Source organism: Drosophila erecta, unplaced genomic scaffold (assembly GCF_003286155.1).
Source record: "Drosophila erecta strain 14021-0224.00,06,07 unplaced genomic scaffold, DereRS2 tig00000021-arrow-pilon, whole genome shotgun sequence".
Taxonomy (NCBI): domain Eukaryota; kingdom Metazoa; phylum Arthropoda; class Insecta; order Diptera; family Drosophilidae; genus Drosophila; species Drosophila erecta.
The window spans coordinates 15,411,386-15,425,360 of record NW_020825198.1 but is presented as its reverse complement, the minus strand read 5'-3'; the positions used below and the strand labels follow the sequence as shown (position 1 = coordinate 15,425,360).

The following is a 13,975-nucleotide window of genomic DNA, read 5'->3' as shown; positions in this document are numbered from 1 at the left end:
CGGGTCGGATGGATTTGCCACCCAAAAGCAAACAAGAAGCACAACTGCACCGAAATGTGTCCTTTGAGATCGGGCACTGATGCAACACCAACTTAAATAAAGCCACAATAAACCACTTTGTGAGTCACTTCTTAAGCTGAAATGTACAAATGTAGCTGGCTGTACATTTGTTATTTGTCGGATTTTCTTTTCCTCTTGCGATCGTTTCATATGAAAACCTTTACTTAAGCAAGTCATAAAACCAACAGCCGTTGAAATGTTTCTTTATTTTGGTGGCCTGTGCATTGCAATGTTAATTCAAGTGAAGGACAAACAATATGCAAGTTGACAATGGAGCGGCATGACGAATGACGAATGACAATGCGATGGTGTCAACAGCTTTGGGTTAAAGTTAAACGGTGTCAAAACTAATTAATTTGTTTGCCAAGAGAAGGATTTTGCAACTGACGGATTGGCTTGCAAATAATCCAAGAATTCTTACCAACTTGTGCACTCTGAACCTTGATGGTACGTCATATGTCTTATTGGACCTTTCAAATATTTTATTTTACTATTTAATAGAGGTACATACATATGCATGTACAATTGGCACAGAATCGTTAATATATAAATATTAATAGATTTTAAAACCAACATGTTTGTGCTTTACATCAAACAGTCAAATTGAGTGTCAAAATCACGAATAAAAATATTTGTACAAAATACAAACATAAATTGATTTCAAAATCAAACGCACCAGAAGCAAAAAAAAAAAAACTACGCAATTTTTAAGTGGCAAGTGTGTGCGGTGTGAAGACCATAAAAACTCATACACGAGCACAGATAGGCCGAAACATTATGTAAGTTCACGTGAAAAGCAACAAAACGAGATACAGAGAAATACATAGTACTCAAATAATAATATACAAAATATGGAAGAGGGGGCAGGGGCTCGAAAAACTGTTTCAATGTCTGTTTTATGTTGTGTTTTTCACAGTTTTCTGTTTGCCTAGCTGCAATTATTTTTACAATGTTATGTGGCTGCCATGATCTAAATGTCGCAACTAATTATTGCGACAAAACTACAGAGGCGTACGTACGATATGCAAAATGCGTAAAAGTAATTTTGGATTTCCTTTGAATTAACATTAAATGGTACAAATGCTTACGATGTTAATTATTCAAATATTTCAAATTTAACAATCGGAATTTAAGGTGTTCATTTAAATGAACGAGTAAATATCTTTAAAATATTTACATTTTATCTACAATTTTTCGTTTATTTCTATTTAATGAAATGCCACTATTCAATTGAGCGTCACTATAATCGCTCGTATCACAAGATTTTTCGTCCACATCTAAATACGCTCTCCATCTCGCTTTGGCCAACGGTCACATTTTCGGTCGTGTGTGCGCGGGAGCGAGACAAAAACTTGGCCAAGTGCAGTAGGCCATGCAAATAGTCAAAGTGGGTCAAAAAGTGGCTATCAAAAGCTATATCAACATCAACTATGGCCGCCATTCGAACCGAAAGCTCCGTCTTTGCCTCGTTCCCTCTTCGGCTTTTTCTTCGTATGAGCAGATAAGCCGAACATTATAAAAATAAATAATGCCGAAACGCACCCCCTCCCAACCTACCACCATCCCTCCCCACCCTCACTCGATCACAAAAAATATAGCAACAAATATTTCTTGTTTATTTAAATATGAGAAGAGTGACAACACGAACAGCAACAACAGCGAGCATAAGAAATATGGTTACATCATAGCGACATATGGCAGAGGTGTAAATTATTTGATTACAACAATTTTATTTTTATATTGGCTTGAAGGTTTGATTATGGCATTTATTCGTGTAGTGCGATTAAACATGTCTTATGTTTATGGCCTTGCTGATTGTAGTTTTCTTCTCACGTGTTTGAAACATGTTTGTTGGTAAGTATTTATTGGGGAGGAGGTTGTGAACATAAAACGGACTTAGTTAGCGGAATAATGCGGATGGATGAAATGTATCTTTTCATTAGGCTTTAAGTTAAGTTATACCTTAAGTGATAAGGGTTTTCTAATGTCGCAACAAACCAGTCAATGACCTCATTTTTGAAACCTTTTGTTTTAGATTACTTTGATTTTAGAAAAGGTTTGGGTATCGTCCCGAGAAACCTCAATCTAAGGTATTTTTTTGGATGTGTACCGCTGGTTACGCATTCCCTTTATCGATCCACTGGACACTTACTATTTTTAACCAAAAAAACAACACTAGTGCGGAGCGAATTCCACGGGCTTCCAAAGCGATGACAAATTTATCAATGAAAAGTCTTCTTAAAGCGATTTCAGCATTTGAAGGCATTTTTACAACCACAGGAAGATAGTAAATAACCACAATTGCTGCATAAATAACTTCTTTGTTTCTTTCGTGATTAAAAACAATAATAAAAAAAGGTCCGTAGTAAGCGAAATTCAGCCAAGACCTGCCGCAACATTTTTGAAAAGCAACGCGAGCGAAAAGTACGTAAATAAATATGCAAATAAAAGTATATGTAAGCGAAAACAGGAAGAAAGGAAGTGTAAACAGAAAGAGCAATCGGCGTAAGAAATGTTTTTCGAGTTAAATACAATAAGAATGGAAAAAAGTTGAAAAAAATGTGACAACTGCGATAAGGTGGAACTGATAAGAATAAATTGTTATTTTTTGCTTCTGACCAGCGAGCTTATCTGTAAAAAGTGCGTTTGCTGTGCCATTTACCTAAACTGCAAGCGGTTGTTCTCGTTTCGCTCATTCTCTCTGCTTTTGTTTCTTTTTCCGCTTCTGCTGTTTTTACATTTTCCATTCCTTTTCTTTCCTTTCAGAATTTCGTATTTTCCTCTTTTCCTCGTGTGAGCTTTATCGCGAAAAGCTCACATGAGTTCTATTTTGTTTTTTGTTTAGTTTGCATTGCCCTGCATGCTGCTTCCGAAAAGCTTTACCACTTTTTTTATGGCGCGTGGGTATTTTTTTATATTTTGTGTATCTGTTTCTGATTCGAAATCTGTATCTTTTCATCTGCATCTTGTTGTAGATCGTTGGATCGTTTAGCTTCCCGTTTGTTTGCTCGCTTTTTTTTGCACTTGGCGCCAGCCGCTCAACTATGCACACACATACGTACAGCCAGAATGCACACACACATGTGCAAACTGCAAAAGCTCCCGTCGACCGGCAAAAGCTCCGCCATTTGCCCTAGTATGCGGTTTCTTTATCTACGCCCATGTGTGCGTGTGTGTGTGTGCCGAGGAGTGCGATTGTATTTGCGAGACTGTCGCCTGCAGAGCAAATTTTAACATTTTTTTTTTTCAAGAATAAACTATTGCGCGTGTAGTTGTGACTGGAAGATTAAAAAAAAATTGTTCAGCTCAGACGATTTCTGAATGCGCTACGTGTGCGGTCGTAGAAAGGAAATGGAGAAGGAGACGGATGCAAGAGAAGAGGGATGCAAAAATAGACAGCAACTTACACAAAACAAAGAGTTACTACTCTAAACTGCCGTTTTGATTGAAGTCGGATATAAATCAACAAATTACAACGCATTTCCGTTTCGTTGCTCAATTCCTAATAGGGCAAATAAATAAATTGCTTTTTTAATGCAGAATATGATATTTTCATACCGGAAAATACATGCTAATTATATCTCCAAATTTATTTTATATCTTTGCTTGTTTACTTGCAAACTTGCTTGTAGCTCTTTACTTCTTATTTTATTCATTTTTATTAGCATAAAACTGCAAATGACGAAGTATCACTTAACTTAATTAACGTGGAACTTTAAATTATAAGACGATCATTTAATTGAACTTTTTCCGTAATTAACACAAAGTTACGCTCATATCTTCAGATCTCAAACAAAGCCATAGTTTTCAAAGAATTATCAATTGTTTTGATCAATTAAGCGCATCGATAGTTCTACAAATAATTCCATTTCGAATCTATCAATGCTACGAATTAAAATCAGGTTAAGTGTACTCTCTACCTTTTCGCCACATAATTATTAATTGATAACCTATCGCTGAGGCTGACACATGACGTATACGTAACACGAAAAGCCGACATTACGTATACGCCCCGATAAGCAAAGATAAGAGCCGGGTTGTACGAGTATCTCTGCAATGCAATGCAATGCCCACTTTTGGCCGATATCAATGCTCGTGGTAAGTGAAGCAGCGCAATTTCAAGAAGATAGAAGCGATTGCTGAGTCCGTCCAATAAATATGGCAGTAAATTACCCTTTAATGATAATAAAACAAATAAACTGACAAAAAACTCAGATAAAAAAGCGTTGGAAGTACCGAAAAATTAAACGGATTAAAAACATATTAAGTATATCGGTTATATAAACGGAACTCGACGAATCATTAATACCAACGCAATAGAAGTTATATTTTCATGTTATTATAAATATTAGGTTTTTCCTATAAAGCTACGCTACGTATGTATTCTGTAATATACCATACAAGCACATGATGCATGCACAGCTAAAATGTCATAAATTAAATTACAAATGTGCAACCCCGAAGAAAAATAACAATTAAATAAATAAATGCAAAGAAAATAGAATGCAACTAGGTCAGGGTGCAAGTGCGAGCGAGATGCACGGCTGGGGTGAGCGAGGGAGATGGCCAGAGAAGATGAGAATCAGCTTGTGCAGCGCGCAGTAAGGAAAAATCAATGCGCATTCTCTCCTCTCCCTCTCTCTCTCTCTCTCTGTCTTTCTCTCTCCTGCCGATTGCATCTCTCGCTGCACAAATCCCACCCATTCCCCACCCAGTTGGCATTGCAAAATTAGTGCAAAGCAGCGCTGCGCTGCAGGCGTCGGCAGAATGAATCGCAAACATCGAATGTGGCACAGGGTCAACTGGCGACCCATTAGCACACTTTTCCACGGGGAGTGGTGGGTGGTGGGCGGTGAAGGGGCAGTGGCAGTGGCAGTGTCAGTATTACTGCATGACTGTATGCCGGCCTATTGGAGCCCCAGACGCCCCAGACATTGCGAGAGTGCGAGACTCACTCTCAATGACATTTGCCTTTTTCCGAGCTAAGGTTAACAACAATAAAATAAAATTAAATAATGTGGTCAAAGCGACGCAGTTACAATAGCAATAACAACAACGCAAACCGTTTGCAACTTGCATCATCAAACAGATGGAAAATGTTGCACCAACAATGGGCATGCATTTCCACAAAAAGAACTTAAGCCCGCCAGCAAATTATGCAGCTACGAAAATCTTTAAAATCGTATTGCTTCGAATATTTGTATTCAACTATTATAATAATAAAGTATAGTCATGATTTGATTGTTACTAAGAAAGTAGCATAGCGATAGATAACCAATTTCATAACAGAACAGATGAAAACATTGATGGTGCATAAATATATGATGTTATATATGTTGTCATATATGATGTTATATATGATGTCATATATGATATTATATATTATGTCATATATGATGTTATATATATATACTTTGCTTGGTAAATTTGAGGTACATCGTAATTTATTTACTAATACAAAACATCACACCTTGCAACAAAGTAAACTTGAAGAGATATATGTGCAGCGGCCTATTATAAATCGAAAAACCCTGAAGGGTTCAACGATCCTAAGAACAATTAAAACTAGCACCCTAATTAGAAGTTCAACAAAACAAACAGAGGTTTCATTCAAAGGAAAACACTCCTGCGAAATCCGACTAATAACCCAATTACTATGCACTTAGTTAAACAATTTGCAAACAAAACAAAGTGCCCACCCCCTCAGAAACTGCCCCTTTGATTGGCTGTTCTAATTGGTTGCATTATCATTATTATTGCTCAATTGTTACAATTGAATGCCTCGCGCTTTGGGTTTTGTTTTATTTTTGTGTTCTTACGAAGCTAAACTTGATATTTTTCAATGTTCCATCCTTGATTGCATTCGCAAGATTTCTGTTTTCTTTTTTTCTGTTTTCTGATCGCTCGACTAAGCCTTATTGTTCGGTTATCGGGGTGTTTAGTTGGGTTTAGTTACCAATTTGCGGTTTGGCTTGCCAATGGCGAATCGTGAGAAAGAATTAGCATTCCACGCAAGTGTGAATGACCAATGTGGAGGATAGAATGTGAGGGATTTTTCGACTTGCTTCACTTAATTGTTCACTAATTGCACGTAATACCATTTCAAAGACCAGACAATTGGCCAGGCCATTAGGCCGTGTTTATTTTAAGGGAATTACCCAGAACCGTTTAAAACTCGATAATTCATTTGTGTGTTCGTCTTAATCATTGAACACAAATAGAAGCAACAAATTGAACAAAAAATTTAACAAAAAATTTAACGAAAAACCTCTAAAGTATGGCTTGCCATGATCTTTTCCCATTAATATATTTCAAATTTATATTCATATACTTTAAGGACAACATGTTACGTTTGTACTACTAAATTAATAGTTCATAAGAAAAATTTGCGTACAGAAATGTTAGGTTCGCTATAATTAAGTTAAAATGTTCCAATTTCAATTAGCTTTTGCTTGTTTTTACGAGCTTAAAGAGCATTTTAAATCAAAGCGAAACCAGGTCAGTGTGTATTTTCCACCTAACCGTCTTTAAACTCTGCCCAATGCCAAACACTCGCCCATTTCCACCAAATCCTTTTTCAAAGTCGTGCCACCTGAAGGCCGCGGCTTAAATCAGAATTGGCAGACATCATTTGCATATAGAACGACCTTGAGCGCCCAAGGATTCCTGGGCGTGTCCTTGGGACTCAGCCCGCTAGAACGGCGACAGCCTTCGCATCTATCCATTTCAAGGACCTTGAAACGCATGCGACGCTAGAACAACCAGTGCACACAAAACATACTATCCACATGCTATATGCAGTCAATGTCGTGCCCCAATTTGTCGCCGCTTTTTGCGTCTTTTTGCGCATTTTTCAAAATGCAACAAGCTGCTAGCTGACTTTGACCCATTTAAATCCTTTGAGGTGAGCATAGACGCACGCCAGCGACGCCGGTGCGGTGCGGGGTGAGGGGTGGTGCGGGGTGGTGCGGTGTGGCACGGCGCAATCTGTGTCAATGTCAGCCGGCGTTGCGGGCGGCGGCGTCGTCGGCAAATAAAACCAACTGAGGCAGAACCGCGCCACCGACAAACGCAGCCGCAGCAACAGATGCACTCAGAAAAAAGGCCCACTAAGTTCCCGACTTTTCCACATGTAATCATAAAGAGTCTAATAAAAATGCCCATTTTGGCAATTTATGTGCATTTGAAACATATGAAAACGTATGAAAAATCCAACCGTGCAGTTAATAAACTTATTCATCGTCTATCGCTAGCCTATGAGATATTTGGGATCTTTTTTATAAGCAAACTTTCGAGTAGTTTAATGGGTCTGATTTCTAAAATTAAGGGGAATATAATAGTTATAGTTTGAGTTATAAAACCAAAAATTCCAGATCCTTAACCTTAAGAACATGAACGTGAAAACAATATTAATTCAACCCAACGTTACTATTTGAAAAATGTTCTGTTAAAATTCAAATTTACTTTTGTATATTCAAAGAGTTATTATAATATTTTATATAACAATTATATTTTAATTTGCCTTTTTACTAGTAAACAAAATTCGTATTTTATGTAATGCATATTTAGTAATGCACGCATAGCATGTGCATTTTTGAAATAAGATTGTAATGTTTTCCCGGGCGGAGGCTTTAGTGTTTGAGTTACAGATTTCTCTCACTGTAGAGAGTGTGCAATGGAGAGCGAAAGAGAGGCAGCGAGCGCACGCGACTGGCTTCGCCGACTGCGACGCCGACTGCGCTGCGGCTGATGCACACAATGACCTTCAAATTTCTATGCAATTTCGCTTTTTGTTATTGTCTCGCATCCTTGGGCCCAATCTCCAATATTAGAAAACGCAAGCGAGCGCAAAAGCGATTCGTTTGCGCTTGACCCAAATTCTAATGCCCCGGCGACCTTGCTCCATTTTGCCTCTCTTTCTAAGGATGAAACGCCAGCAGTTGGAGACTTTAAGCTGCACTTGGGGGGTTTCCCGCCCCAAGGTCGCCATTGCCAAGCGCCTCTGGAGGGGAGAAAAGGGGACGCAAGACGCATTGCAATGCTTCTGACATTGCCGAATGTCAATAAAGTTAATTTGAAAATTCAAAAGCCCTATCATGCCACCAAGTGCCGTGTTGCACAAACACAGAGGTTGACAACAACAAACAACCTTACACACACAATGTCTGTAATGTTTGATCATTCATCATCGCCATTTGGCAGCGGTCTGTCTCAGTTTGCCCATTTAATTGCTATTCACGCATCGGCAAATGTATCGGCGAATTTTTCATCATTTGCATTTTACAAATACTCTTTGGGCCAACAAGGGAATACCAAATACAAATACAAGGGAATACTAATACTAATAGTATTCGATGGCTCGAGATTGAAATATAGTATTTAAACATTGAATAATGAAGTTTATTAAGTGCTAATCAAAATGTAACTACTGCACCTTTTTATATAATTGGTACAAAGTTAATAACTTAACAAAGATTAATATAAATGCAAATAAAATGCAATGAACTTTAATTTAGGCTGTATTGTAGGGCATATGCACTTCGGCTTTCCCAAAAACATCACCCGAAAGTAGGTTAGTTGCATTTTTATAGACATTTCAAATGGATTTTTATGGCTGCATCCGACGCCAGGCCCCACAAAACATGGAGCTAAGTGCGAGGCCAACAGAGAGGAGGAGGGAATTGGGGGTTGGGGTTGGGAGTGGGGTATTTGGGGCGGGGTACCGAGGGGGTCGAGAGTGATCCGCGCACACTTAAACTTAGCATTGCACTTGGCACACTAAGATTTAAGACGACCGTCCGGCCGGCACAGTGGAAAACCGCCGGGCGGGACCGCCAGTAATGACAGGTTAGTGAAAACATCAAGGTCGGATTCAATTTAAATTGAATGTGTAAAGTGTAATAAATGTCAGCTGCAATGCGTGTGAATATAATCGCATTTTAATTGGGCGGATTGGTAGCTTGTACTCAAAAGTAGCGTCGATTAATAACCAAAATATATATGTAAAATTTGTCTTGCAGGCGAGCTGTTTTAATTATATTAATTTATATGTTTATATGCTAATTTATATTATCATATATGCTAATATATGTTTATATATGCTAATATATGTTTATATATATGCTGATGTTACGTATTCTTTTTAATATTGTTTCGTATTATCATTATTATTACGTATTATTTATGTACATAGTTTCATTTCAAACACGAAATGTGCTTATGGTGCTATTAATGTCACCGCAACCGTACATGCTTTATATTGATTTAAGTATTGCAGAACTTGTCAAATTTTTCATTACTTCACTTTCGTTATTGGTAGAATGCAGTTCCATGCTTATTTTTATTATATTCGATTTTCATTTAGATTCGTTAGATTATTTGTTTGTGTAGTTTTTGCTTGATTATGTCATTATTTTGCGATTTTCTTATTTGTCCCCGTGATATGTTTTATTTTTCACTTGCAGCTTCGTTTTCACTTTCGCAGCAACAACAGAATATTGCCAAACAATTTGCATTAGGAGGGCTTTTGGGAAGTAGAGAAATCATTCGAAATAAAGGATGGACTTACCTCCGTTATCGTCGATCTCCAGACCGAACTCATCCTCGGACATGGACTCATCGTCGCTGCTGAGATTGGAGCCACTGTGGTTGCCGCTTTGCATGTGATGCGCCTGCTGCTGCTGTTGCGGATGCTGCTGCGGAGTGTTGCTGGCACTGCTAGTGTGGTTGCTGCTGGGAGACGCTGCTCTCGGGGCACAGGAACTGGCAGCCAGCTCCTCAATACTGTGCAATGAGCTCCTCGTCGGATTGGCAGTGCTATTCATGGACGTGGTCGTCGTGGGCGTTGCAATGGCTATTGTGCTTGCACCCGATCCTGAACCCGAGCCCGATCCCGATCCAGAGCCTGCCACTGTGCCTGTGGTGGTGGTAGTGGTGCTAATGTGGCTATCGTCCTTGCCCACCTGCACCTCAAAGTCCAGCAATTGGGCCGTAGTGGAGGACAGGAAGTTGCTGGTGGAAACGGAAGTCGAGGAATTGACTTCAAGTGTTTTCAATTGATGGTATTCGACAGTCGGCACAATTATGCTACTGTTGTTGGGGCCATTGTTTTCGGGATTCTTCTGCAACAGGGCGGGATCGATGCACTCGTTGGGGCTGCGATGGGTGGGAAATAGAATATTGGCAAACGATGGCATCGTCACAGATTCGATGATCACTGAACCGCCGTTCGATGGCCTCACTGCCTTAGCCTCCACGTTGTTGTTGTTATTGTTAGTGGTATTATTATTATTATTGTTGCTATTATTATTATTATTGTTGTTGGTAGTGGTAGTAGTTGTTGGTGCTGTCGCCGTGCCCATTAGGGTCATATTGCTATTGCTGTGGGGATTTGGACTGGCCACAAAGAAACGATCGCACAAGCCGCTCAAGGAGATGCTTCCATCCAGCTGACTGCCGTCGATCGTTTGCAATGAACTGAAGTTGTCGGCATTTGCCGAAGTTGTTGCCGCTTCAACTGCTGCTGCTGCTGCAGGGCCTATTGTTGCAGTTGCATCCTTATGTTGCAACTGCAAGTGTGAGTAGAATGTCAGCATGGGCGAACTGCCAGCGGCCAGCATTTGATCCTTGTGATGATGCGGCATTAGGAGTTGCTGCTGCTGATGTGAATGTTGCTGCTGATGCTGATGTTGCTGCTGCTGATGCTGATGTTGCAGGTGGTGATGATTGCTGGTAGCTTCTGTTGGATAATTGGTGTTGCTGCTTTCCGCCAGCATAGGTACGTTGAAGGTATCCATTTTATTTATAATATAATTTAACTTTTTTGTACGTTTCGTTGTGATGTGTGGGATTTGTTTTGTTGATTCGTAATGGCAGGTAACGATAGTAGTTGTAAGTTTATAATTGCTTTAAAGACCTGAAAAGGGTAATAAAGATGCTTTTTTATTATCAAAATCTAATTCTAAGCGTTTTTAAAGCCTTCAAAACAAAAATATAATCCTTTCTAGTAATAAATATTAGTTTTCAGGAAGTAGGACAAGGATTTCAAATGCCTAGGTTAATGCAAGGTCAGGTTGAAGGTCGGGTCGCAGGGAATGTGGGCCAAGGAGAGGCCTAATGGTATCTGAAGCAGGCCAAGGTCAACTCTTTGTGGGGAGAGAAAGCTTTCAAAGCTTTTTCTGTACCGCTCTATTATCCAGCCAATTAGTTATCGAATATTTCATTTTTGTTATTATCTTACACTTAAATACTAAATTAAATTAGGAAATTTCACTAAATTATGTGTATCTTTAGTAGACATTGGAGTTCCCAAACTATTTGGATCAATATCAATGTAATTTCGCTAGTAGATTTATATTTAAAAATTAAGTTTAAAGAAATTGTATCGTAATTTTTAAAAGTAAACGTATTTTTGTTAAAAATAACAAAAGTCTTGCACAAGGATACATATGTATGTATATCAAGTAACTCAAGTATGTCCAAGTAACTAAAATCCATTAAAAAATTAACACGCTAAATTGTTTATTCCCCCATTTACAATAATTTTCCAGTTCGCGAAACAAACAACTGGAACGATTCCCCCATTTTTAAACCTTGTGTTACCCTTTTTAACGATACTTTAATTAACTTCGCTCGACTTCAAGCTCTTCACTTTTCGTGGTTGAATCTCACCAACCCTCGTGTAATCCACGGAAAAAAATTGAGCACTTGATATAAAATATTTCAAATAAATATCTTATTTGCATACAACATTTTAATAGAGAAAACCTTTTTCCGTTACTAAAAAAAATGTTAATAAAAAAAACAGTTTTTTTATAAGCAATGATTATAAATGTCACGGATGAGCACAGCAAAATGAATTAAACAAACAATTTTTTTAAAATAATATCCTTTAAGAATGGTTTTTAAATGAAGATCATCTGGCGAATGATGATATTTCTTTCTGTGCGCCTACTTTTCGAGTAAAGATGGTAAATACAATAAAATAAAGCTCACCCAACTAGACAAAAGGTAAAAGGGGGTCTTTGGGGGGAGAAGGGGAGCGAAAGGAAGTCAAGCAGTGGGGAGAATCGAGAATTTACCTTTCATGCAGCTGACGTCGATGTTTTTCCTTTTGTAGTTTTGTGTGTTGCGCATGCGCCCGGTTTCCATGAATTCCAAGACGATGATCGCGGAAGAAGAAGAAGCGCTGGAAGCTGTCCGTCTCTCTCTTTCTTCGTCCCGTCCCGTCTCGTCACGTCACGTCTCTTCCCCTCTCGCTTTTTATGTATACAAAAACCAGTTGGAAGCGAAAGCAAAAGTTCTATTATTATGTGTTGGTCTTCTTGTTGTTTCTGTTGCTGCTGTAGCTGCTCTCCCTCTCTCTCGCTCTCGCTGTCTCTGTCCCGCTCTCAGTGTGGGAATTCGCATGTGTGGAGAACGGAACGCGAATTTATAATTCGCAAAACAAAGCTTGTGTCTGATTCATTTCGCCGATTGTAGATTGTAGTTCTCTCGATCGCATCGCTCTTCGTCTCGTTCTCTCTGGCTCTCGCTCTCCGAAAGCTCTTTCAGCATATTTCAGAACAGCCACACACACGCGACGCCAAACGCATTTGGCAATTTATTTTTATTTTTTATTTATTTCTTTTATTTATTTTGCATTTATTCCCATTTACTCTTCCTCTATTCTCGGCGATTTCCTCTTCCCGATTTCGAACGCACACCAAGAACTTCTTGCACAATCGTCACACGCGCGCAACAAGCGAAAGCTCTGGGAAACAACAACTATAAATTGCAATTCCTGCTACACACACGCACACACTAACACGCTCGCACCGCACATATGTACATACACATATGTACTGGTGTTCCACTGGGCATTCTGTGTTGTTGTTTTTCCGCTTGGCTTTTGCTAATTTTGCCTTGTTTTTGCCTCTGCTCCAATTCTATGACACAACGCTATCTTCCCACTTTGTGTTAATTTTTTATACAAAATTGCACACCGAAATTAGGGTTTTGGCGAACGGCAAGGCGATGACGAGGGCGAAGGCGTGGGCGAGGGCGACGGGTGGAAGCCAGAACACACTCCCGTTATGGACGCATCGGAAATAATTAATATATACGTATGTGCACACACATAATTAACGCCAGAGTTCTTCTCCTTTCCGCTTTTGTTTACTTTCACTCTCACTTTCTTGGCTATCGCTCGCTTTCAGCTATTGTTTATTCCCTGGCTTCACTTTTTCGGGAAAAACTATTCCGCACGCAAAAATTAGGTCTCGAGCGAAATTAGGTCGAACTCGAACGGGAACACAACACACAGTAAAAAGTTGTTGGCGTAGGTAGAAGAAGACCGAAAGCCCTCGCGCACACACACATGCGCGGTCGGGATAGTGTTGGATCTCCGGAGTGAAGAGCGGGGCCAAGGACAGAGAGGCAGCATTCTTGGCCTTTAAAAATCGTTTGAAGAACAAGGACGGCAATCATATGAAAACCGGAAAGCTTTCAGCTGAAAGCACTCACATGCACGCACACCCGCGCTCATCGCACAGCTCATGTGGCGAGCTTTTGCGGGCGACATCTGCCGGAACCTATCGCCAAATTATCGATAGCTCGTAATTTCGAATCTGTGGCGGTTTCTCAATGCAAATGCGGCAATTAATATTATTTAAGAAGCATGTTTTACATTTGTTTATAAGCAACAAAAAAATGTACTGAATAATATGCGCATTTTATGTAGTCTAATGTATTACGAATTGGACAATAGTATACGAATTTATATCCATTAAATCAGGTCACAATTTGAAATAATTTTGTTTAACAAGCAAGTAATAATTATAAAATTCAAAAATCATGGGTCAATCTAAGTATGTTTAAGTACTTACCATTACAGTCATCTAACCACTTAACCGATTTGATTTACAAATATTATATC

The 13,975-nt window shown here is 39.1% G+C and overlaps 1 protein-coding gene across 1 annotated transcript in view; it reads right to left on the bottom strand.

Moving 5' to 3' along the window:
• The window catches only part of LOC6546068 (nuclear hormone receptor FTZ-F1), a 41,006-nt gene extending 27,494 nt beyond the window's left edge, over positions 1-13,512 (bottom strand). The window contains exons 1-2 of the mRNA XM_001972773.3: positions 12,141-13,512; positions 9,629-10,975 (exon numbers count right to left, since the gene is read on the bottom strand). Of these exons, the coding sequence (XP_001972809.1) occupies positions 9,629-10,856 (1,228 nt within the window). The 5' untranslated portion in view covers positions 10,857-10,975; positions 12,141-13,512. The remainder of the gene's footprint in view (positions 1-9,628; positions 10,976-12,140) is intronic.
• Between the last annotated feature and the right edge of the window lie 463 nt (positions 13,513-13,975).